General features: G+C 38.6%; 1 protein-coding gene across 1 annotated transcript; it reads left to right on the plus strand.

The window, feature by feature from the left end:
- Positions 1-453: 453 nt before the first annotated feature.
- Positions 454-26685, plus strand: mpzl1l (myelin protein zero-like 1 like). Its single transcript, XM_085470976.1, has 6 exons — positions 454-642; positions 7370-7551; positions 11684-11894; positions 14778-14907; positions 18989-19094; positions 21523-26685. The coding sequence occupies exons 1-6, from the start codon at positions 570-572 to the stop codon at positions 21616-21618; spliced, it is 798 nt and encodes a 265-aa protein (XP_085327102.1). The 5' UTR covers positions 454-569; the 3' UTR covers positions 21619-26685.

Here is a 26685-nt window from a genome sequence, read left to right on the forward strand (position 1 = left end):
CTGACTAGCCCATTCTCCTGCTGAATCCTTTTCTGTACTTCCTCGTTCCACCGCCAAGACTTCTACCCTTTCGTCCTCTTTCCAGACAATGCACCAAATACCTTCTTGACAATTTCCCAGTCATCTGATAACTCTTCAGAGTTCATCTAAACTCTTCCCAGAACTCTGTGCAACATTCTTCCTTCTTTAACTTCTGTTATTTAATTTTCACTTCCTTTTCTAGCTTCATTCTCCCCTGACTCCCCTGTGTGCCCCTCCCTCCGCCCTTATATACCACCCTCTGTTCTTCAGTTTAGTTTGGTTTCATTGAAGAGAAAAAGGTTTAAAATATAACTGATACTGTTAGCCTCAGGCAGAAAGCGCTCACTTTTATTCATGAAATCCTCCTTTTGTTTGCTGTCTGTTGGTAGAAGTTATGTGTAGTTCGTCTGGTCGTTCTATAGGGGGCAGCAGCAGCCGCACCCATATTTGTTTGTACCCGCAGCGAAAAAGAAGAAACCACTAGGACAGTGGAGGGTGGAGGAAAAAAAAAAAAAAGCGGAGCAACTACTCCTGTTTACAACCACATAATGGAGTCCAAATGGCCAAATACGATTCGCAAGCGTATATTATTTACTGGATTTACGCTTTGTGTTGTTTTGGGTGAGTGTTGAAGCCCCGCTTGGGTTAAATTTCCATTTGTAAACGTTTGAGTTCATTATTTTAGGTGGGATCTCAGGTTAGCAGGCTAGCAGCGTTTACACCTCTATTCCCAATCCTTTAAGAGTTAACACGCCTTTCTTCAGCCTCGTAAGCGAGAAACTATCTTTAACACTGCCCGGATTTTTTTTTTTTAAAACTGGGATATGGGTTAGAGACTCCACCGTATGTGAGAGACAGTGTTACAGAAAATGCAATCTGTTAAATTCACTAAAACCTGAATGGAGATTGGCACAGGATGGTGGCTGCCGCCCCGTCCTGCGGAAGGTGAAGGTGGGTTCAGGCGTGGAAAGTAGCGATGCTAACCAGCTGTTTAGCTGAAATAAGAGTCCCTGGGTGTTTTAAGACCCATGCCGATTTGATTTAAATGTTCTAGTAAGGCAGGAGATATTTAAAAGTGTGCGCTGTCGTACATGTAACCAGAATTTAAAGTAAAGCAGTTTAAACGCTGATTTCTGAATAGAGCTTTTGTTAGGCGTGTGTCTCAACGGTATTTACGTGTCACCTGTGAAATGTCGTCTACCAATAGAGCTACCAATCAATTCTTATTTTATTTACATAATCGAACAGCACACTAAGACAGTTTTTAATCTGCATGCAGGTGGACTAGCACAGCATCCAGCCCCCGCGATAACGTCTCATTTCGTCGTTTGCTAACCGTATTTTGACCCAGATAACGAAGTATGTTGGGTACTAAACACTGTGTACTTAATGGTACACGTAGCATCACAACGGCGGGGACATGATTTTTGCGCGAAGTTTCGCTTTGGATTGCCAGACTTGCGTCACTATTTTTTTTTTTTTTTTGCTTTTGGCAGGAAGCACAATAGTGGCTTCGTGTTGTAACTACGTGTTACTGCAGCTGCCTGCAAGTTGGTGAGAGGCACGGACTGAAATGACCAGGGGCCCTCTATCTATTCAGGCACAGGGTATATGTGCCCTCGCACAGTTTGGTCGCATAGTAATATAAAAAGCTGTGAACTACAGCACGAACTTGCATTCATTACTTTGGCTAAGCCGTTTTGTGCTATACATTTAGCAGCTCAAAATGTGCATCTTAAGAAGGAAAACATACACTTTAATCTAATTTATCTGTAGTTAATTTTTTAAAACATTTTTAACATCCTGAACATTGGAAAAATTATATTTGCATTCAATTTGAGTAGTTTTAACAGTATGTGTTAGGAAAGTGTTGACTGTAATCCACAATTTAGTATGTATACTTCATCCAGGTCTGAATGTGAAAGTATCAGTTTTTCTCTCAAGATAGTTCTTATTTGGAGAAAACAAGACCAAACAGTGTGGAGCTGAGAGGGATGTTGTTTGGGGTTTAACTGATTTAAGAAAATGCACCGTCCAACATTTCACATGATGAGACAGTTTAAAACAAGTTTTTATGATCAGCAGGTTTCATGGGAATTTAGATCTGTGATGTGGGTGTAGTAAAACTAAATAAATGACAAATGACATAAGACCTACAATTGAACCTTATGGTGTACCATAAGTTGCATATTCTTATTAGATAATTTTTTGGGGTTTTTTTTTTTTTTCCCAAGAGATAAAAATGAAACCAAGTGGTTTGTCCCTGATCCCAACCCATCTATTAAAATCCTAGAATCTGTTGTATTGAAAACTGCTCTTATGTCTAAAAAGATATAGTGGCCTTTTATGTTGTTTAAAAGAAGGTGTTTGGTTACCTCGAGGAACCTCTTTTCTGTGCTGTGTAGAGCTCAAAAACCCTATTGAAATTTCTCCAAACTGCCATTTAGGCACACAAATGCTAAAGTGGGTTGAAACCACTGTTTCTCAAACTTTTGATGAAGGATGAAGAACTGAAGGATTGTATCTAACAGTTAACATCACTGAGACAGCACCTAGGGTTTTAGGATCACCAGGTCTCACGGATATATCCTAATGTTGTTGGTGTTGCATTGAAAGAAGAAGTAATAAGAATAAGTAAATGTGGCAGTGAAACTTAATAAAAGTGACCAGCTGGAAGCATAAAAACAGAAAACACCATAGGACCTAAAATCGAACCTTGTGGTACACCACAGTTAATGTGAGCTGCAGATGTGTGAAGCTTTTCAAAAGAACTGAATCTCTGTAATTTGTGATTAAAGTTAAGAAATTGGTCCGAAGTTATTAAGAACTGAAGGATTAAGATTTAGTTTGTTTAAAAGATGCTTGACCACACTATATTGAAAAAGCAATGTATAAAGAGCGGTTAATAATCGATAAAACAATGATTTAATAAGGTTTGTGAAGAAAAATGTTGAACATGTCTCTGCCATCTAATATTTAAAAAGGCAGAAACAGTTTAAAACGGCAGCTTTTAGGATGACTAGGTCAAAGTATGTCTTTAATGCTGGTGTACAACTGAAAGAAGAAGTTCTAGGTTCACAAATAGAAAATTACACCACCTAAAAATTGAACCTTGTGGTAAAGCACAGAAAGTATGAAGTGCAGATTATGGAGAGCAACCTTTTTTAAAAAGATAAATTCTAAACTCAAACACTAGCAGGTTATCTTCTGCATAATCCAGCTGTTTTTTTTCTTTCTTTTTTTTCTGTAGTTTAGTTTATTTTTTTCACTTCAAATTACATTTAAATCATCGTTAGATCACTCGGCTTTTACAGGCTCAACATGATCTGGCATTTAGAAAGAAAGAAAGAAAGAAAGTGTGTACATTATTGTACTTTATTGAGCCCCGTGGGGAAATTGCTCTCTGCATTTAACCCATTCACTCAGTGAAGCAGTGGGCAGCCATTGGGCGCCTGGGGAGCAGTGTGTAGGGACGGTACCTTGCTCAGGGGTACCTCAGGGTAGCTGTTAAGGGGAATCGAACCCCCGACCTTCCGATCATGGGGCAACCACTCTACCTACTGAGCGGATGTGCATGAAATTGCAAATTAGCCGGCTCAGCAGTTGACAGTCACTTTATTTGATTTTGGACAGGATGTTTCTGTGAAGTGAGATTAAGAGCAGAAATCACAAACAGTTTTGCCAACCTTAAAAACAACTTTTAAAACTGTTTCCTGAAATTTGAAGACGGAAAACAGTGTTCTGCTTTGAATCACAGATATCATCTGACAAATACTTCCTTTCGTTTTATAAATTATTGTGAGATTGCCTCAGCAGTGTGCTGACTATATGCTGCTCTAAGAGTTGCTTTTGTTTTTGAAGCACGGTGTTTCCCCGAGTCTAAATCTGAGACTTGGATCTAATGTCTGCAAGAGGCCGAGGCTACTTATTGCTCTGTTGCTTTTATACCTTGGCCTGCTAGCTCTTCTGATTACAAGATGTGGAAGTCACGTATCTCTGTTTGCTAATACTTGTGTGGCTCGATTTGTATATTCATAGTTCTATCAAAACCTTTCAAGGTGGCAAAAAGGTGAATGTACTGCCAAACATTTCCTACTCATAGCTGCTGTTATTAATCATCAAGCTGTGCAGTCAGTGTTTGACATTTATCACACAGCCTTTTAAAGAACATTTGTTGCATTTATTTGTCTCCAATGTGTCCAGTATTGCACTGCAGTCTTGTTTCTACAATTTATAGTGTAAAAAATGGTTCTGATTTGGTGTTGAAGGTTGTGCAGTTAGTCAGGGTCACATTTGGGTATCTATTTTCTCAGCTATAAGAACAATCAGATTGAGTATCACATTATCTGATGCAGGTTGCAATGTTAACTTGAATTTAACAGATAATCTAATCTGGTCTGAGCAGTTTAGGTTTAAAATTGGCACCAGGTGCGACATTTTCACTAAATCATTGTAATAATTATGATCAAAATAAAAAGTGCTTTCATTAGCTCTGTGTTCATCGCTCTCTAAGAAGTCATACCGGCCTAGAGAACAGTTGGCAATAATCTGGCAATCAACCATTTGCTTGGGAAAAATGTGTGTTCTGCAATTGGTTGCTGGAGGTTGAAATCAATCACAAAGCAGGTGTTGCAACAGAAATTTCCCTGTGGTTGCACCTGGTCACTAGCAGATTGCCACAGTCACCGACAGGTCGATGAGTTACACGCAAGTCATCAACTTGTGTGCAAATATTCGTCAGCTACTAGCCGAGCGCTAGTATGACTTGAGAAAGTGCAATCCAAAGCCGGAAATGGTGAACACTGACTTAAAAAACCAGAAAAACAAAAACAAAGTAGTGCCTTATTGCCGTAGTCATTTCAAAAGATGGAACTTTTTGCCATGTAGTTTCACTATGTCTCAGAGGGTATTCTTGGCGAGTGTTTGCAGACAAGTCTGCATACCAACCACTCACCTGCTGGTTGGTTATACCTTTTGGAGCTGGCATTGCACCTTTTTTTTTTTTTTTTTTTTTTTTTTTTAGGGGGGGTTAATGTGCTGTGTTACGCTGCGGCCACTGCAGCTAGGTTGAAGACACAAGTGTACGATTGTGTTGGTTTTTATTGTATTCCAGTACAAGAGCTTAGAGATGTACATATATACAAAGGGAGATGTTACAACTGTGGAAAAACCTTGCAAAAGAATACTCGGCAAAGTCTCGCGGACCTACGTTTACACCAGAAAATCTCTGAAAATTAATCAGTCTTTTTGTAGGATGTTTTTGGCTAAAAGTCTGAAACTTCAGTCTCTTTATTTGCAGCTTCAGTGCTGCGTTTTACAGTTTAAAAAATATTCTTTATATGTCTTTGTCTTATATCTTTATCTTTGTTCCTTTGATAATGTCTAAATGAAGCAGGCTCTGTCACGAGAGTCATGTGACTCTTGTGACAGCGCCTGAAGCAGGAAGCCTGGTTTAGCAGAGACTGCTGATAATCACCATTGTGATACCTTTTAGGTTGTTTCTGAGCAGAGAAAGCCCGTGTTGCTCAGTTGTACGTCTCTCTTTACATTATGCACAACATCAAACACCAAGTTGCCTTTGATGCAGCCATAAATATGGGAATTGAGGATTCTGGATAAATGAGCAGAGCTGTAAAACCATCCGTCTGTTTTTCCGGTTACATTAAAATAGTTTGAGTAATCTTACAGGTGGCTGGATAAGATACCTCCACGTCAGATTTTAGCCTGACACGGACTAAAATCTGTGTCAGGCTTGTCTCGCTGCCTGTGACCTCACTTCAGTTGTTTATTTAGTGCTCTGACTCATACACATGTGTTTTCCCACACAGAGGCCAGCTAAGAGCAAGCAAGAAGTACTAAAACAACGTCCAGCTCTACAGGACAAGCGTGAGGAAGTTTAGAAGGGTTCAAAGATCAGTGGCATGAATGGGTTAGACCGTAATTTATGATTTTGGGGCATGCTCACAGTAATCGTTACTACCACTGCAGGGTTTGGACAAAATCTTTTTAATTAGGGACACTTGAATATTTTAATTCAGTGAAATTAAAATTTAATAGGGACACATGTTTCTTTTTCTTATGTGTATGTGTTGTGCCCTTTGTGTTGGGGGAAGCAAAAGAAATCTTAATTTTAAAAAAACCCAAACCCTTCAGCTCAGCACAGTTTAATTCAGGTTTAAGAATTTAAGAATATTGACTGATACAGACGTTTGGCTGACGAAGTTGCCCGCCCTGTTTGATCAATGGTGCCATCTGTGCTAATACCAATCTAAGTTTTTACATATATATGTGTCATGATGTCAAAGAAGTTATTTTAACAACTTCAAACAAAGCAAAATATTTTACAAACTGTGAAAGAAAACATTTCCTGCTAGAAGTGGTAACAACACTTAATTCACTACTTGAGGCAAAAACACCATTGGAGTAAAACCAGGCCGCAGAGGATGAGAAAACTAAAATGCTTGACTCAGCTGAGCACTCCCTAGCTGGACTCCAAATGACAGGAAAAGCAAACAGAGGATTAAAATTACTGATGCAGATGGTAACGAGAATAAGAATAATAATGATTAAAAAAACCCTGGGATAGTTTTAGCAGTACTGCTGCTCTATAATGTTGCTGGTGAATGATGAAAAATGCCTCTTGTTTTGTTTACCTTAATAAAGGATGCTTTCTGCAAACGACAGTTACGGAGTTCCTAACCTAAAAACTAAAAAAACATGATGTAATTCTAAGGTGCATTGACCACACTAACTCGTGCAGGTGAAGGAGGCACAGAGGAAATTGGAAACATGATTCAGAGTTACATTAAAGAGATTGAAGACCTTCGGGCAAAACTCCTGGAGAGCGAGGCTATCAGTGAGAATTTGAGGAAGAATCTGTCCCGTGCCTCCAACCGTCAGTCGTTCTATGGAGGGTCCAGCTCCTTTTCCTCCACTCTTCTGGCCCCCGAGAAGGAGACTGCTAACATTATCGAACTCGCTAAGAAAGATCTGGAGAAACTGAAGAAACGAGAAAAGAAGAAAAAGAAAAGCGTCAACAAAGAAGTTCCTGACAATGAGCAAGACAGATTTTGTCCCTTTTTATTAATACTGTGGGACTGCACCAAGCTTCCGATTATTAACTGATGATTAACAAGGCTATTATAGTTAACTAAAACTAAACCTAAAAATTACTTATGAAAAAAAATAATTAAAACTAACTAAAAACCATTTTGGGATCTTGGAAGACTAACTACAAAATAAACCAATAGCCTTTCTAGATTGTATACCTGCTGGCCGTGGTGTTGGTTTAACCCCGAACCCTTGCTGCTTTGTGTGCTTACACTTGTTGTTTTGTGTTCACAAACAGTCACAAGACCCACGTCTGCGATCGAGATACACGCTGATCCTGAGGTGATAGTACAGAACGGTACCACGGGGATTCTTCGATGCACCTTTAGGTCCAGCGAAGTGGTCAGCTCGGCCACCACGGTGACCTGGAACTTTCAGTCGAGTCATCCCGACAGTCAGTACTACAAATCTCCATACGTGGTAAGTCCCCGCTGGTTGTGTCAGCTCTGGGAAGATTTCCCACAGTTTTTAAGGATGTTTTCCTGCGATTGTTTTATCTGTCGTGACACAAGAAGAACGGATTCGGCTGTTCCCTGAGGGATGGGTGAGAGCACATTGTTATGATTTGGTTTCAGTAGGCTTTCAGTTTAAGCGCCAGCCTTTTTTTTTTTTTTTTTTTTTTTTCTTTTCTAAAAATATATCAGGTACAGTTATACTCTCTCCATGTACTGTCTTTACATATCTACATATTTGTTTTTATCTAATTTTTCCGTTTGCTTTCATCTGTTTATGTTCTGCTGCTATCTTGCTTGAGCATCGTAATTGGATCCCGTGGTATGCTTTCATTTTTCTCTTTAGTTCTTATAGCACTTTGTCGACTTAAATCTCTTTGTAGACTTTAGTTTTCAGCTACATATTTTTCCTACAGTGTTATTTGTTACTGCTGAGAATTGACTTGTGGTGAGTAGCTTGAACTTATTAGTGTATATTCCTCTAAAACTCTTAAGCAGCTAAAAAAAAAGAAAAGAAAGAGGGATGTTTGTGTGGATCATGTCCTATCTACAAAGGAGTTTTGTTTACAGTCCAGTCAGGCTGGGCGGGGCCTGTCTGTCTGCTGTGATCTGACTCATGCATATATAATGACATAGCTGAAGGGCCTTTAATTTGCAGAGCAGTCATGGCAGAACACATACACGCAGTCTACACTTGGAGCATGTTGTAACATTGAGCTGTGTATCTTAAAACATCAATCTCTCTGACGTTTCAGACCCATCATTTGCAGAATAAATACTTCTCTTCCTACAGAAATGATGCTTGTCCAAAAAAAACACCAAAAAGCTAAGATAAGGGAAAGCTGCTCAGTGAAGGAAAAAGGCTGTGCAGCAGTAATGTTGAAAAAAAAAAGGTCTTTCTAGTACCTCAGATATTCTATATAATAATCAGCAGCTTGTTTTTAAATATTTATTTCCCATAATAAATTCAACAGGGTAGATGTACTTAAGGAACATGAGACTTTTTCAGATAAATAAAGGCAAATATTGCAAACTACACAAAAGGCAGCCGCTAAAGCGTTTAAGTTTCAAAATAGAACAAACAAAACAGACTAAATTGTCAATTCCACTTAGAAACAAAATATTAATTCTAAAAATAAATCTTAGTTTGTTTTACAGAAGAACAGACAAAACTGACTAACTTTTGTCAATATCAAATAAACTGAGAACTAAAAGGAAATTCTCAATCTCTCCTTGTTGTATAGTTTAGCTTTTCAAACAGTTTTAACAGTTACTTTAGTCTGACAAAAGCCGAATGACGAATTAGCGCTTCCAGTCAGAGACTGAGGCTACGTCCACACGTACACGGGTATTTTTGAAAACAGAGATTTTCCGTTTTCGTTTTAAAAAATAATCCCGTCTACACATAAAGGCAGAAATGAAGGAAAACGCTGCTATGAACATGCCAAAGCAGCAGGTGGAGCTAGATTTCTAACCGTGCAGAAATGTTGGCCAATCAGAAGTCTAGAAGCCTCGGTGGGAAAAAGTAAACAAAGCTGGGGCATAGAAGCAGAACAGAGTCGTATGTGTGGAGGGACAGTAACTGTGTGTATATGTAAGCATTTAAACACTGCAGAGAGTAGAATTAACAGTATTGTAGAAATTCATTTCACCGAAACAATAACGTGGCGCACAGTGTGACGCATGCACCAGTTTATTGTATTTCCAGACTTGCTTTCGGCACAATTTACAGTGCACGCTACTCTGTTTCTTGAAATAGCCGAAATACCTTCAAACTACGGAACTTCTATGGCTCTTCCGTTCGACAATCTCTCCGGCATTGGAACCATCATCTGTTTTCTCTTCGGTCACGCTCGGTTGATTTTTCTAGTCGGCACACTCATTTCCTCCATTACCCGCTGGCTGCTTCCCAAACAAACACACGTGCGGCTTGGCACTTGTGCTGTACGTAACAAGTCACGTGACGTGACGCTGCGGCTGTGATTGGTTCGGCTCTGCGCTACTGAATTTGGATCGGCTGACCTTTTTTTTTTTTTTTTTTTTTTTCTTTCTTCAAGAGGACAAGAGCGGCGAGGTCTATCGCGATAGCTTAATTTCTCTATCGAGTAAAAGTTATATCGCGATACATATCGTTATCGTTCTATCACCCAGCTCTAATCCAAATGTCAAAATTGTCCAACATACTAAGCAACTGTTGTCATTAGAGATGGCAGGATACCAAAAATTTGTAGTTGGTGCATGCGTTTCAAATTCTACGCATTTCAGTACAAAAAAAAACTAATCAAGAGTGACCTACTTTCCCTGTAAACATCTGCAGGGCCGTCTTTGAGCTGCCTAGACAGGTTTGAGGTGTTCCCTCCTTTTGTTTAAGACATTGTGCAGTGAAAGAGGTTCAAAGTTGGCTTGAGACCCAAACTTGACATTAGTGAGCAGCTAGGAAAACAAAGGGGACATGCAGGAAACGGTCCAGGGCGTCAACCAATAAGATTTTAAATTTAATTAGGCTACATTAGTTTTGGCTTTCGGTGATTTATAAAAACAAAATTGCTGGGATAACATGATCATTTTCTTGCTTTCATTTTGACTACAAAGGAGAGCCTTTAATCATCGACTTCCATCCAGAGAAGAAGTTGTCAATCAGTACTGTCTAATGTTGCATTACTAACCCTTAAAAAATCTGAAATGAGCTGCAAGACAAATTGAAGCTACAGCTACAGTAACACAGCTTTCACCATTACTGATTGGTACAAATAATTACATTACAAGTTATTTAGTAGTTTAATGTTGGATTTTAATTACATTAATGCTATTTTTTGTTGCATTTATGTTTATAGAACTACAAGAATGAAACTGGTTTACTGCTTTAATTATTACTAATAAAACTGAATAATTGTTAGCATATTTAATCCTTTATAGTTTGACAACAATATGAAAGCCACTTCAAGTTCTGTCTGTTTTTCTACAAAAGAATCAAATTATCTGACATCAACTTGAGAGAATTCTTTATTTATTTATTGTTGTGTTAATTTTTGAAGGTAAAGAAAAAACCTCAGCCATAATAAAGAAAAGGAAAACTGCAAAACAAAATTTGGGATTGCAGTAAAGAAGAAAATCTAGTTGAGTTGTGGCAAAAAAAGCCTTGTTTTTGTATGATGTGTCATGTCATCGTGACTGAGCCAAGGCCAAAGACCAGAGAAACAAATGACAGAGGAAAAACTCCCGTCTATGTTATAATCGTAGTAGCAGCAGCAATAGGTTCAGTAAGTTCAGTATCATCATACAATTCACATACATGATGCTTGATGTCCTGTCAGTTCCACGTAGCACAGTGTGGCTGCAGTGAAGGCTGTTCAGTGTGTAGGTGTCTTATGGCAGCTGTTGTTCCAGTATACAGGAATAATAGTCACAGCCAGGAAACCAGTTTGTTTGACCTCTTTGTTTACTAAATTATGGAAATTATCTATTAATTTATCTATGTCAAATATAAGAACAATATTGCTGCAGTGTCTGCAGTGTCCAAAAAAAGTCATTTTATTTAGCACATATGAACACCTTAGATGTTGACCAAAGTGCTGGACGATGAGTAAAACCCAATACAAAAAATAAAAGGACAAAAAAAGAATAAAAATTATAATTTTAATAAATACAAATAGAGTACAAATATAAAACGATGGTAAGAAAGCAGTAAATATTAGAGATTTTTGTTCAAGTAATTGTCAAAAGAATGTATTATTATTGTTTTTAGTACCTGGAGATTTGTTTTTTGTTTTTTAATTATTGTACACTTTATTGCATTTTGTCTACATGTCTGTTCTTTTACTTAATCTAGCATTACTGTACTTTTATACATTTTATTTAATAGTAAAAGTCCATGTTACAGTATTGCTTGGTCTGTTTTTGCTATTCGAAAACAAGTACATTTAATCGCATTGAGGGGAGAAAAATGTGGGATTGTTTGATCAATAAAATCAGGTCATTTTAGCCCGTTGCTCGGTGGTTGCTAGAGAACACGGCTGATCTAGATGAGAACCTTCAGGGGTCGGAGATGTCCCCATTTATACATGAGTACATTTTCACCAGCATTTCCTTCCTTTTTGTAGATTTTCTACTTTACAAGTGGGAGAGGATTCCCAGGGTCAGAGGAGTTCAAAGACCGCGTGCAGTTTATCGGGGACATCAACAAGAGGGACGTCTCGATACAGCTGAGCCCAACTTATTTCAGCGACAACGGCACGTTTTTCTGTGACGTGAAGAACCCCCCAGATGTGATGGGGACGCAGGCTCGAACCGAGCTCAGGGTCGTGCTGAAAGGTGAGTTTTTGTCAGATTTACATTGAAATTAATGCACCAGAGTTAAATGTTGGAAATGTAGAAAATTAATAAAAAGAAAAATCAGTGACAGGTTGAGTTAGTGTGGCTGGGAAAGATGTCTTTCTAAATGCCTCCTGCTACTCTGCGGCCTTGAACAGACACTCGTCAGTTGTTTTCACCCACTCAGCAGGGCTCTGCTCACACACATGCTGATTGGATGGCGAGAAAACACAGTGTAGCACAGTGTGAGCCTCTGCGCACTATCGCTTGTGTTTCCAGGCAAAGAGGGGACTTTTCTTTTTCACTAGCCAATCAAACATGATGGACTGGATCGTGGCCATCTTAACCACAGTGTGTCGATTGCACCACCTGTAACAAGTTAAATCCTGGACTACTTAATGGTTTATCTAGGAATGCTGTTGCGACATGCTTTTGTACTACTTGCAGTTCAAACCGGATTAACTGCAAACTTTCTTTGAATCTCCTGTTAGGCATCTGTAAACATTAGATCCATATCGCCCAAATTCAAAAGATAAATGAAAGACTGTCAAGAATAAAAGTGCTACTCTGCCTGCTGGCACTAAACAGCACACAGTGACGTATTTAGCTGCAAAAATGCTTTTCTTTTTTCTTATGGGCTCACATTTATTCCCTCGCATGCCATAAAAAAATCCCTTATTACACGTTACAATTGAGCATTATGTTACAGTGTTGTGTGTTCATATTAGATGTGGGTAAAGTTATGATTAATTAAAAAAAACAACAACGGAGAAACAATGTTTGGCGACAAGCTCGTTAGAGATTTATTGATGCCATCCTGTTACAGGAAAAGGACGTTACCTTTGGTCTTTCGTGAGAGCGGGTTTCCACTTGCATTGGCATTTTTGTGCATTGCAAAAAGGGGCACACACATACTGTTTTTATATGCTGTGTGAGTGATGGACTAAACCCGTTCACTATGTCCCTCGACAGATATTTGTGTTATTCTCTCTCATATTCCTGATCAAACTGATTTGTAAAGTTGCAATTGCCAATCAGGAATGAAAAATGCAATCATTTTCTGGCTTTACCCCATAATTCACCAGGTTTTTGAGGCCCTTCACGCAACTTTAAATCACACCAGGAGTATTTTAGCCTCTAGAGTGCATTGCGCCTTTTATGGACTGCTCAAATCACAGAATTTTGACCACAAGAACTGTGATTTCATCACCGAGTGGGTGTGACCACTCTGTTCCCTGCCAGAGAGATAGTATTTGGGTAACTGGGCAACAAACATTATCCATATAGCCCCGAAAGCAGCAACAGGTCCACGGCCTGATTGTCTGCTCTGTCTAATAAACTGCATGTACCTCAGCATATCTCTGAATCTTGTTGTGACTAGGTCTGTCAGCCAGGGTTCACATTGTAGTAATCTGAGGTGGAAAATTGCACTAAAATAAAAGCCTTTAATGTTGCATATACAATTTTCCATTATCTTTGGCACATCAATGGGCCAAATCCTGTAAAAGAAAAACAAAAGGAAAATAAAGGAAACTATAAAAAGTTGTAGGAGAAGTAGATCAGACGTACATTTTTATGATTAAAATGATCACAACGGTACATTTACATACATAGCTGAGGTAATAAATGACTCCATTTGATCAGTTAAAGGTGAAATTCATTAAAGGTACAAAATAAACACATCAAATATCATCAGTTAATGAGAAAAGACTAATAAATGCAAGCTATTCAAGCACATATGGCAAATCACTGCACAACCACTGTTTGTGTTCACTCAGCTGAAGACCACATGTGCATGTGATGGCTTGTCTGCTTTACATGTGGCTGCACCTTTTCGCAGGTTGAGGTTTTTCTTTGTACCAAACATCTGTATCTAGGAAGCAATAAAGAGTCTAAATAGAGCATGTGTGTTGTACTCGACTATGTTTTAGCCGCAGTTTCTTTTGGCTCTCACAATGAGCTGCCTTGGTATTGTTCCAGCTTTTGTTGCTCAGCTTTCAGTGATACGCCCAGCTGTGCTCTTGGTTTCCAGGCCTGGGGGTTCAAGTTTTGTGCTTTATTTATGGTAGCATAACTGTATTTATACATGATGAAGGAACCGAGTCAGCCTTGTGCTCACAATCTTATTTTTGTATTCTGAAATCTACTTTTTACTTTGAAATTATTATTCGCACAATTCTGTTTATCTTCACACGCTTTGGCTCTAACAAAGAGCTGCCTTAGTGTGGTTCCAGCTTTTAATACTACTGGATACTCAGGTTTAAGCACCACTCCCATCTGTGATGTTAATTTCCAGGAATGGGGTTTAAAAGTGTTTTATTTATAGTAGCGTAGCTTTATTTACAGTGACTGGGTGATGTGGGTCTTTCACATGAAGTCTAATTTGTTTTAGTTTGGAGGACATTCTGAAATCCATTATCAAACTAAGTAAGATGAAACTCTTTTGTTGTGTTTGCGTGTGTAATATCCGTACATTTCACAATGTTGGGCAGTTTTGTCATAATCTGTGAGTAATTAGTCCAACATTTTTGGAAACTCTGGACCACTTTAAAACATTACAAAATAGTCTTAGTTGACTCAAGACTTTTGCACGGTCCCGCAGAGCTGTTGGCCCTGCGCGTCGAAAGAAGCCAGTTGAGATGTTTCGGGTATTTGGTTAGGATGGCTCCTGGGTGCCTCCCAAGCATGCCCAACTGGGAGGAGACCCTGGGGTAGACCCAGTACCCGCTAGTGAGATGCCCTGAGAAAGCCTCAGAATCCCCCAGGATGAAATGTTAGGTGTGGCTGGGAATGTCTGGAATATCATGGATGGGTGGACTGATCCTGAATGTTCTTCATTGTGTGTGTTTTTTTTTTTTTGTTTGTTTGTTTGTTTTTCCCCAGAGTCTTATTCGCAGAACAACACCACGCTTATAGTTGCAGGAGTTTGTGGTGCTTTATTGGTGCTTGTGCTGATTGCTGTGGCGGCCTGCATTGTCATGAGGGTACTTCACAACCGCCATGATTACGAAGGGTAAGTGAGCCGTTCAACTTTACGCTGTTCCAGATTACCGATGACCTCAACTACAGTGAAGCTGCAAAATTTTCAAAAGTTTAAAAACTATATTCAGAACCTAAAAGTAGCTTCACTCTCAACGCCAACGTTATGCAATTTTAAGCTGAACGCACATTTAATAAATGTAACACATATGTACACGTGATAAAACAACTATTTGGTGATGCACTCATATATATCCAGACATAGTCGCAGTCAAACTCTTGTTAGTTTATTTATTTTTGTTCTTAGCAGCTTTAAGCTCCATATTTATATTATAGATATAAAAATATAAAGATACATCATAAAGAGCAATAAAGTTTTTGAAGTTGGTAAATACTGAATACTACAATTATATGATTTACACCTTTATATCTGTACTAGTAGTTTCACTATAAGTGTGACACTATCGTTATATTTAAGTATGAAATATTGATCTTGTGTGAGCGATGCACACGTGATAATGATGTACATTTTTCTGACTCGCCAACTCTACTAAGATTTTTTTTTTCAGTAAAATTAATTTCGTTCTCAATGTGACTCAGTTACTGCAATTACTTTTATCAGTTTTCTACAGAAAGTAGTTAATAGTGAATTTTGTGTGTTATTTAGTTATTTATTTACCGTTATGAACCCAGATCCATGCAGGGTCTGCAGGTGTTCATAAATACAGTTTAGACAGTATTAAAGTTTAACATTTCTAAAAGATTTGAGAATATTTTGTCTTGTGTGCCGCAGACAGTGGTTTCACCTGTAAAATCCTTTATATCTACAGCTGTATGAGATGTTTTAAATCCATAAAGTAAGTGCTTCATCCGCACATCCTGTAACAATAATGATAAACAGCAAGTGGTATTTTAATTGATAGCTAGCAACGAGAATATGTTAACGTTAATCTCCTGTGAATACAGAAAAATACCCCCACTGACTGACTGAATTATAACTGAATTATAATTGGGTTGTTTTCTTTGGTTATTTGTGTCTGTTGATAGTAACTTTACCTGATTTGTTTGATGTTTAATGCTCACATTATGTATTCATTATACTGATGTAAAAATAATACTTGATGCTGTTAAAATGAAAGGTAAGTTAAACAGATGATACTGGTTTCCTGAATCATTGTTTTGTTTTCAGTAATATTTCACTTGTTTTTTTTTCCCGTTAGACCCTCTGTATAGCTCTAACACTTTACAGTATCTGGTGTTTGGTGGGTACTAATTATTAACACGTTTGTTTTTAAAAAAGTGTCCACTCCAGACTTTGCATGCCTGAGGTATTTTTGACCACGTCTACCTCGCATGCCATAGAAACTCTTTCTTCATCTGAGGTATAAACAAAAGAGCCACAAATCTGAGAGATGTCCCTCTTGTCCACCAGGAAGGTGTCAATGAGAGGCCCTGTCTTTTGAGAATTGGCCCACATTTTTAAAAGGTTTGAACACTAAAGGTTGTCAATGCAGCTGCAAATTTCTTGTTGATAGTTTTGTGCTCAACCTTGAAATTTGTGGAGCCATGCCAGTGCTAATGCTTTGTGTGGAAACAGTTCTACTTCAGGCACCAGCACTTGCTTCTGACTGAGTAAGAAAGAAAAATCTGGCACCTTCTGCTTGGCTGCTGAGTGGGTTGAGCCTGTGAGCTGAGCTAACAGGGATCTGTGGGGTGGCTGTTTTCACTGGTGCCAGTCATTTTTTTTTCCCTCCATTAAATTGTATTAACACCACTAACTTCACAGCAACACCTTCTACAAGCATGTTGAGCTTGTTGCCATTTAATCTAGACATTGTCTTTAGAACAGCTTAATGTTTAATGTTAGACAGGATTAATGTAGAGCCATTAACCTGCTATGATACCTACACTAACCTATCCGATCATCCTGACCCTCATTTACATGGAATAAAGAATACTTTTAATTAATTGCCGATGTACGTAACATATATTAGCTGAGAAGATAAAACTTTAATTCTTTAATTCACTTTTTTGACTATTTTATAAATAGGACAAGCTAGAGGCAGCCTAGTCTCCAGGCCGATGGAAACCATTTAAACATGTAACCAGGTTATTTAACTGTGTAGAACTTTTATCCATCGTTTGCCACTAACATACAAAACTAAACGGTGTCTTTCTCATCTGCTTCAGTGAGACTAACCCATCGTCAGCTTTTCCCCCTCATGAAACATGTTTATTTGACAACAGTATTTACAGATTTTTATTTATTTATTTTTGGGCAGTGTTCAGTCATCTTAATGGGCTGAAATTTTGGCCTCTCATTGTTCATTTAGCATTCATGTTGTTATTTTCAGGTAAACTGCCTCTCTCCCCTGTTGCCTTTACTAGAGTTGCACTGATTGGCTGCTTGACTTAAGATTTACAACCCTTAGACTGAGAAATTAAATTGGATCAAATAAGCATTGATTCAAGCACAAACGGATTGGCATTTTATTGTTTTGTCTGTTCTATATGTTATAAAATAAAATTTAAATTGAATATTTGTTGAGAGGTTTGCTTGAGCTACTGATTAAAATCAAAAATATTTGGTTTTCTCTTCATACTGAGGAAGAAATAATAAAACTTAGTATAAACATTTAGATTTATAATCTTTTGTTGATGTATTAACTGATCAATCAGTCTTTGCTTTTATGTGATTAACTGTCATTAATTAAGATATCATTACAATAGAAGAGCATCTAATGACTGGTTATGTTATATGTTTGCACTAACTTTTTGCAAAAGTATTATTAATTACTAATATTTATCCATAATTTAGATGAGTATATACTCTAAATCAAGTAATTCAGATGCGGTACAGTAAGATAAACAATGGAGAATGTTAATAAACCTTATTGGGTTAATTTCCATTGTTGTACTTCTGCTCTACATATTAAAACAGTTGAATCAGTGGCTATATTTGTTGCCCTGCTCATTACATTACATTCAGCAATACTGGTAGTTTTAGTGTTGAATGTTGGAAAATAGTACATATTTGTACAGTTTTCTAGAGCCAAAGCACAGACCTTCAGATTTCTAGAAAACAGTTTTAATTAGTTAAATAAAAAATTAATTTTATTGAGCCAAGAACCTAATCCGTAAGCCCTCAAGTGGAATAAATTCAGTATCAGAGAAATCACCAGGCTTCACATTCAGATTATAAACCACATATTACAAATGATAATGTAATATAAGATCTCCCACATGGTCACACTGGGGAAAACTGGTCGGAGACGTGCAGTGACCCAAATTATTGCAGCTCTGTGCAGTGAACTTGCAGTCTCGTTGACCTCCTGGAAAGAGATTTGCAAAGACACTAGTTGGACTCATCAGTGCAAACTTACTTTGCTTGATTGCGATGGGTTGGCAAGCGGTCTGCATTTATAAATTAGATGACAGTAATTTGCAAACCTTTGCTAATCTGCCTGAAAGCAACTGCAGTCCGTTTGAGTCTGATCACAATTGTTTGGAGACCAGTTCTCCTACAGATGAGCTGTGTATTTGGCTTGCGACTGTAATTGTTCCAACTGCTTGCAGCTGGTTCAATGCAATCACTAAGCAACTATGAATATTTTTGTAGTCAAATTTTCAGTCCTGTTTTTTTCATACTAGTGTGACTGAGCCACAATTATTACCTTGTTGTTGTTGTAAAAAAAATTCAAAACCAAAAAGGGAAAAAATGCAACTATCACACAGATAAAACTAAAACAGCTAAACTGTTATGGGTGGAGATGGAGATAAGGTTTATCTATAAAATTAAAGAAGCTAAATTATATTACACTATGAATTAAGTACAAAATTATAAACTGTAACCTTTGTGCTAAAGAATCAGTCATAAAAATATTCATCAAAATATCTTAATTTGGATTTTATTTGATTGCAAATGTGCTTCCAAAATTGCACACCCACCAATCTGATATGGTCTAAATCCCATCGGTGCACCTCCAGTCGGCGCTCAGCTGCAGCATTTCATGTTCTCATGTCTCATGATTTTGTTTTTGTCTTGTCCATTATTTGTGTTCGTCTCACTTTGACTGTGCACCAATGATTGCTCGACTCCGTTACACCTAAACTAGCTGTACGTCCTTGGAAAGCGTGAACTCTCAGGCTCCGCAGCCTCGAAAGAAGGTGGAGTCCAGAGTGGAGGGCTCCAGATCTACCAGTCCCTCGGGTCCGCTACAGGTATGAGTTGGGGGACGAAGGGAAGGAGCAAAAAACCAGTGGCTGCCTCTGTTTTACTGGAAGGTGGTCACATTTATGTGGACAACGTATCCAAATACAACTGAAAAAAACTTTTTATCCGTCCGTAATATTTAGTTCTGATTTTATATGAATTTTATTTGGTATGTAATCTTATTTTCAGTTGTTTCCATTCATGTTTTTTATTGTTTGGCCAAAAAAACAACCTAAAAAAGGGACCCTCAAAGCGCTTTACAATACCACTATTCATTCACTCTCACATTCACACACTGCTGGTGGAGGCAAGCTACAGTTATAGCCACAGCTGCCCTGGGGCAGACTGACAGAAGCGAGGCTGCCATATCGCACCATCGGCCCTTCTGGCCATCACCAGTAGGCAACGGGTGAAGTGTCTTGCCCAAGGACACAACGACCGAGACTGTCTGAGCCGGGGCTCGAACCGGCAACCTTCCGATTACAAGGCGAACTCCCAACTCTTGAGCCACGATTGCCCCAAATGCTATTGTTAGTTTACTTTTTTAGACATGAACAGTTATTTATCAGGTGTTGCATTTCTTGTGTTTAGCTAATAGACTGAAATTTTCTCATGTGTGTTCTCCCTTTATTGATATTTCTCTGATTTATCAGCTGAATAATTGATCTGTTTTAGCAAATCAAACAGTCAACTCACCCTGAGAAATCTTCAGTGGGCTGTCTTAATACGACAGAGAGCAGAACCAATCTTCAAACCTGCGAGTGAATTTTGCTTGAAATGAAACAAAACAACAAATTGGATTTGATTTCTAAAGTGCGAGTGAAAGGCGTCAGAATAATTTAACAAAAACTGAAAAATGTAGATAAAATGGAAAAAAGGTGAAGGACAGTTATTTACAGACTATAGAGTCCCCCACCCAGTGGTCACAGTGAGAATTTATTTATTTATTTTTAATCTTAGGGCAGATTTTGACTATTTATTGTTTTTAGTGAAGTGTTTCCTCTAAATAATACATGAAGGCGGAAATTTTTTTTAGTTTCTGCTATATTTAAATGTGAAATCTCCTTTCATCAAAATCACTTATCCATGATAATAAGTAATATTAGAAAAATCAGTGTCAAGCACAACTTTTACATTCGTCTTAAGGCCAGCATGTCATCGGTTTTATCCTGATCAGCCAACTAACACTCAACAATTTTAGGTTTACTGTCCAAAAAAACCCCTTATTTTCTCAGTAATAGTTATGTTTGTTATTATTATTTTTTATTTTTATTTTAAAAAGAAGACTAGACTATCCCACACAGACACGGGACTGCTGTTCAGTTTTCGAGTCTCTTAAAGCGTGGGGTGTTTTTGGCTTTGTTTTGGGGGTTTTTCCCTTTAAATTGATGTTTTGATAACTTTTGCTCTACTTTGCAGTACTTTTTTTAACCCTCACAATAACGTTTGCATTTCCTGTGACCCGTGCAGAGCCGTTTTTATGATACAGTATCGTGTATTGTGCAGCACACGTTCCCAACTTGCGGCTGCGCGGGCACCGGTCTGCACCATTTATATTTAGAAAGAGAAACAGAGGAGCTGGTTCACCAGCTTTCTCACCGAAAGACTGTCTCTGCGGCTGTAGTCACGGCTGTCACACTCTCACTACACTGTACTGTATAGTCTGCGTGCAGTGATGATCCCGTGGCAGTCCTGCACTTTTGTGGTGTATTGATCACGCTTCTCTTTAGGAAGCACCCAAGGCTCTAAATCTCAATCACGGCAAGTCTGAACGATTACCACGGCCAGTTGTAGCTTGCCCCTTAAAATCATCTTAAATGCAGTAAGATGAGATAAAATATTCAGCATCTATCCCAGAAGTTTGGAAACTATTGTATCACAGCTAAAGCCTATCAACCGAATACAGGTATCAAAACATGAGGTGCTAAAGAGTTCCTCTTCCTGTCTTTGTGAGACACATGTTAAATACTTGTATATCGAGTGACACTCCATATTTTGGCAGTGTAATGTTACTATTATCATTATTACTGTATAACCAGTGCCAAAGCTGTTAATAGGAGTGGGAAGTAAATGTGGAAAAAAACTAATGTAAGCCACTTTTCAGAGGCCCTGTAATTGCTAAGTAATTATCCAAATATGGACTAATTATCTAAGCCTTTTTATCTGTGTGTATGTGTTGCCCTTACATCTCCACAGCTAAGCACTAATTAAGTCAAACTATAAGAAGCTGTTGTCTCCCAGTCAGAAGCTCCATTTAAAAAAACAAACAAACAAACAAAGAAAAACCACCTAGGTTTCTGACTTTGGGCTTCTTTAATCACCCATGTGCGTAAAGTGATATAAAGGTTGCCGTTTATTATTTGCTTCTTTCTGTATCTACTTGTGTCATTGGCTGACTGTGTTTCTTTCCTGCTCTGCATCTCATTTGTCCTCCAGGGCCCGGTGATATACGCCCAGTTGGATCACTCAGGCAGCAAAAACTCCTTCCATAAGATGGAGCCCGTGGTCTATGCTGACATTCGTAAAAACTGAAGAGGAACCGGGGACCAAATAAAGGAAAAAAAAAAAAGTAAACACAAATCCAGTAAAATATGAGACCTCTCTATCAGCTGCTCTTGGGAAGGGTGGGGATATCTCAACAGGGACACAAGTGGTGCAGTTTCTCTCTCTCTCTCTCTCTCTCTCTATTTCTCTCTCTTTAAAATTTTGTCCTCTGAAAGCATGATGATATTATACGATAAAGTAATGTCTCCATGTGCTTTGTTGTAAAAACAAAAGAGAAAAAAAAGCTATGAAAACACTCAAAGTCGATGTTCCACCACTCCGTTACACCAAAACTGTTCTCCAAAAAAAACCAGGGGCACACATAAAAACGAGAAAGCCTTCGGTTATCATTCCAAGTATTATTTGTTTGTTTTGTTTTTGTTCTTGTAGCTTTGTGCCCCCCCCCCCCCCCCCCCCCCGTCCCCCCATTAAAGGTTTAGCAGGCTGTTGCACCAACTCAACAGTCCTACTTAAGATGCTCACACCTGAACCGAGTGAGCCCCGTTTAATAAAACGAAGCGAAACAAAAAACATTGGTGCGTTAAACTGTTTCTTCCAGAGAGAAGAGACGTTATAAAGCAGATATTTGAACGATACTCTCACTGTTTGTCTTACATCGCCTTCTCATTCATTGATCACTTCTGCCGAAACTTTGGTGCTTTTTATTGGCCGGTGAGACTGGTCTGAAACTGTACAAACAGCAACATCAGTAAAGATCAAAGAAAATCTACCAACGTCAAAACCTCAAGTTACATTTTTTTGTTAGAAACGGCAGACTGTAGTCGTCACAAAGTTGCACCTGTGCTCTTGTCTGATCCAAACTGTGCCGCATTTAGATCAATGTAAAGAGATGTAGTGTGGTCCAAGTGTGTGCTCACAGTGTTAAAAGTCCCATTAATGAGCCGGGCAGACGCTCCACCGTTTTATTCTCCTTTGTTTACGGGCTTCTGATCTCTGCGCGTCTCTGTCATCCTGAAAACCCGATTGGTTCATCAACAAGTCAGAGTTCAGACTGGGCAAGTTTTTCCTGTTCTGATGGGCCACTGTGTCACATTACATGATTATAGAGTCATAAAATCTTTCTACACCTGAGACGATGATGGCACTGAGAAGGAGGTGCTTGTAATTTCCAGGGTAGAAAAAAAAGTAAACACGTGGAGTCAACTGAAGTTGTGTGTATGACACACTATGACTCACTCCTTCAGATAAAATTTGTAACTTCTGTTCACAGAGAACAGCTTGTGCAGCGCTTTTGGACAAATTTCATACTTTTTTAAACTCCCATCTAAACGAGGAAAGAACCCCTGCATTCAGTGATCACTGGAATATTAAAAAGAACGTAATTTGTAGAATTAAAGCACAAATTTTACAAAATGTGAAACTTCAAGCTGCTCAGTCCTGATAGTTAACACAATGATCATCCCAGGGGAACAAAAAAGAAAGTACATTTACCGATATTGTTTCTATGATAAAGAGTAAATATGTCTCCCAGCATAGTGCTGGTAATGCACAGCGTCAGTTTTTGTCAGTTATGCCGCACTGCATGAGATAAAATGACCAAAGTTTGTGCAATGTGTCATCTCAGATTAGAAAGTAATTAGGGGTAATATGTGTTGTCTGAACTCAAACCCAGTCAAATTAAAAAGGAAAAACACTACTTTGAGTAAAAGGATTAAATCTTTAACAGCAGAAGAATAACTTCTGACTGAAACGGCAACATTTTTTTCTCCTGGTGGAAGTTTAGACGTCCTGTAGTGTGAGTGAGCGGTGACCCTTAAAGCGGACTCGACCTGTACTGTAACGTCTGTCTGTCTGCCTTCATATCATCGACTTCGCTAACAGCTGGTGCAATAGTCTGCCGAAGCCACGGCTCCCTCTCCATCGTCTGGCTCTTCCATAGTGATGTTGTTCTGTAGAGGCGAGTGATGTAGATGTAGAATTTTTTTGTTTGTTTGTTTTGTTTTTTACACCGCCTTCGGTAACTTTGCATGCAGATATAATGACATCTAAAGAATAACTTTGGTACTGCTCGGCTGGTTTATTTAATTTTTAAGAGCAGAAGCAGCCGTCTGACGTTGGTGTTACTGTGAATGCTTCACTTCTCTGTAAACTCCCGGCATGTCGTTGTGGTACCGGTAAAGACGCCGCATTTAGATTTTCACCTCAGTGGAAAATTCCGTACGTTTAAGTTTCAGTTGCTGTCACTTTTTTTTATTTTTCATTGTCCCAGTTTGTGTACATATAAACACATGGACAATGCAACCCAGGTAGATTTATGCGATTTCTTTGTTTTTATTAAAGAGCCATGGGCAGTTTATTTCTTTATGTTGAAATATGCATGTTAGGTTCAATTGAGGTGAAAGATCTCCTTCCTATGAAAACTGGGCGATGTTATTTTGTGCAACAATACACACATTTGCATGCAATTTACTAACATAACACACATTATTATGAGACTATCCGTCCTCTTTTTCTTATTTATGCATAATATAAAGCTCTTTGTCAAACTAATGGGCCAAATATCTAATGCCAACACTTTCCGATTTCAGATGCTTTAAATACATTCCAAAACTTTTGTTTTCTTCCAAAAAGCCAAATTTATGTTGTAATTTCTTTGGTTTTTGTTAACGCGAATATTTGTGTTGCCATCTTGATTCCTTCAGCTTCGTCTTGTGATTCCAAATGCAGTAAAACTCCATGCTGACCAGTGTTTGTATATATTTCTTGCTCCTCGTGTAAGATATAGTGCTGTTATACTGTAACTCATTCCAGTGTGGTATGGCTGTGGATGTCTTTCCTGAGAATGGAAGCGGTTTGCTCGAGAAAGTTGGTGGCATGCTTTGTTTTTCTTACTTAAGTCTTAATTATTTGTCACCAGACACTCTGACATGTGCATAGAGCACCTGCAAGAAGTGTCGCAACACCAGCCGGTTTAAAGGGCTCCGGCTTAAGTTTCTTCAGCCAACAGTCTGAGCAGAAAACACTAATAAATGTGGCTTGATTAAAAAAGCCTTTAAGTCCATGTTTGTTTGGTGCAGAGGTATCCTGCAGAATAGTTTGGGTAGGCTTCACATTTGCTCTTAAAGCCTAAATCCTTCAAGCCTCCTTTAGATGTTGAGATCCAGAGGAGTTACTCAAGTACGATACTTTTCATTTTATACTGATGAAGGGTCTGTATCTCCTCTGTCTTTTTGCAAAGACAGAAATTTATCAGCAAGGCTGTAAAGCTCATCAAACGCCTGAGACTAAAACGTGTAAGAGAAACCCAACTTTATTGACCTGCTGGGGCCAGTAAATAAAGTTCATTTATTGGAAATGGAGAAGAAATGTTTCCTGTCAGTGTAACTGTCGTTTAATCAGGGTAAAGGCGGCGCTTTGATGTAGAAAATAAGAGGCTCTGCAGAAACGTGGACCTGCAAGGAAGGCTGCCGGTACTGACGATGATTAATCACACTCAGTCACATAGAACCTGACTTGTAAAAATTTATATTCCCCAACTGGTTGGAGAGTGGTTGCCAGGTGCTGCACCACAGCTGATTGCTTTGGGTGCTATTAGATTGCATGGAAGACACCAACTTGCCTGTAACGCTCACTAAGTATTAGTGCAACTAGTGTTTGTCTTCAAAGTAAAAGTTGTGCTTTACTTTTGAAAAGTAAGGCACAACTTTTACTTTGAAGGTGAGCTTTCTCCGTTTTCAGTTTCCGTTGCGCTCGTCAGCTTCTGCACCACTTGGCGCGTACTTGTCGAGCATGTGTAGAGAGTTTGGTGTTTTCTGTGCAGGCTACCGTTGACCACAGCAACCTGTGAGGTTTTTGGTGCAGCGCCATGTGGCTTTCTGCCACCACCCACAGCCAATGAACAGCCAGTTGGAGATTACCTATTTTTCCCTATTGACCAGTGATTACCAGGGGTTACTGACTGGTTGTCGGCTTGTCTGCCCTTTGGAATGTGATAAATAATTTTAAAAGGCTGTTGAAAATGTACATACAATTGTGTGGACTGGATTTAACTTCATCTGTTAGATTTGTGCCTAATTGTGAATGTTTTCTTTGACTTTTGAAAACTAGTGAAGTAGTCTGGTTAGTTACCGGGGAAACCCCCGGGTAAAAACAGCCTAACTCAGGCCGACAACCAAGCCTGTGTTTTCAGGACAGATTTGACAACTGTGGTGAAAGAGGGTTTCCACAAGGAAGGAAGTGTTTGTTAGACCTCTTCAGATGTTTCCGTGTCTGCGCTGACACATAAAAGGGAAATTACTCACATGTTTTGTATATTTATCCCAAATTTGTGAAATCCTCTGACACAGCAGTAAAACTTAATGGGTCATAACCAACTTCAGGCTGAAGAAAACCAGGCTTTGGCCGCTTTGACCCAACTGTGGTTGTGACATCACAGCCAGCAAGCACCGCGATGTCTTCCATCTTTTCCTCTCTGTTTCCTTTTTTCGTTTTTGGGTTGTTTTTTAAAAACACTCTTGTTTGCAGCATGCATTCCAAACCAAAACGAAACATCCGTGTACAAACCGTCAGCTGCTGGTCGCTTTGCTCCTAATTGTGACTCGTTGCAGTGTTTAGTGCCGTTGTAGAAATCGTGATGTAAACTATAAATTATGAAAGATTTCCGATGTGACGGAGCTCGCGCGGTGGCGGCGTTTGGTGTTCTGATTGGACGCGGGTCTTAAAGTGCGTGCTCGGTGTTTATCGATGGTAAATAGTTGTGTGTTATTTGAGAATCGTTTGGTATGTTATGTTGTAAAATCTGCACTATGTCTGGCATAACAAAGACAACAAAATGCCCTGTGATGATTATTATTATTATTATTGTTATTTTCATTCGTCTCTGAATGACTTTGGCCTCTGTTTGTTTACCGTCTTTAAAACTGGAATGTTGTACATTTAGTGCCTTTTACATTTCATCAGCTAACTTGAACATCTGCTCAAAATAGAAATAAGATTCATTTATTTTCCTTTTATTGTATGTATTTTTTTATACACATAATATCGCCTCTGTATCCACTGTTCAAATTTTATATAAAACTTATTCCTGGCCAACTA

Source organism: Copadichromis virginalis, linkage group LG10 (assembly GCF_057382275.1).
Source record: "Copadichromis virginalis isolate Kocher_CV1m ecotype Utaka linkage group LG10, C_Virginalis_male_GT1.1, whole genome shotgun sequence".
Lineage (NCBI taxonomy): Eukaryota > Metazoa > Chordata > Actinopteri > Cichliformes > Cichlidae > Copadichromis > Copadichromis virginalis.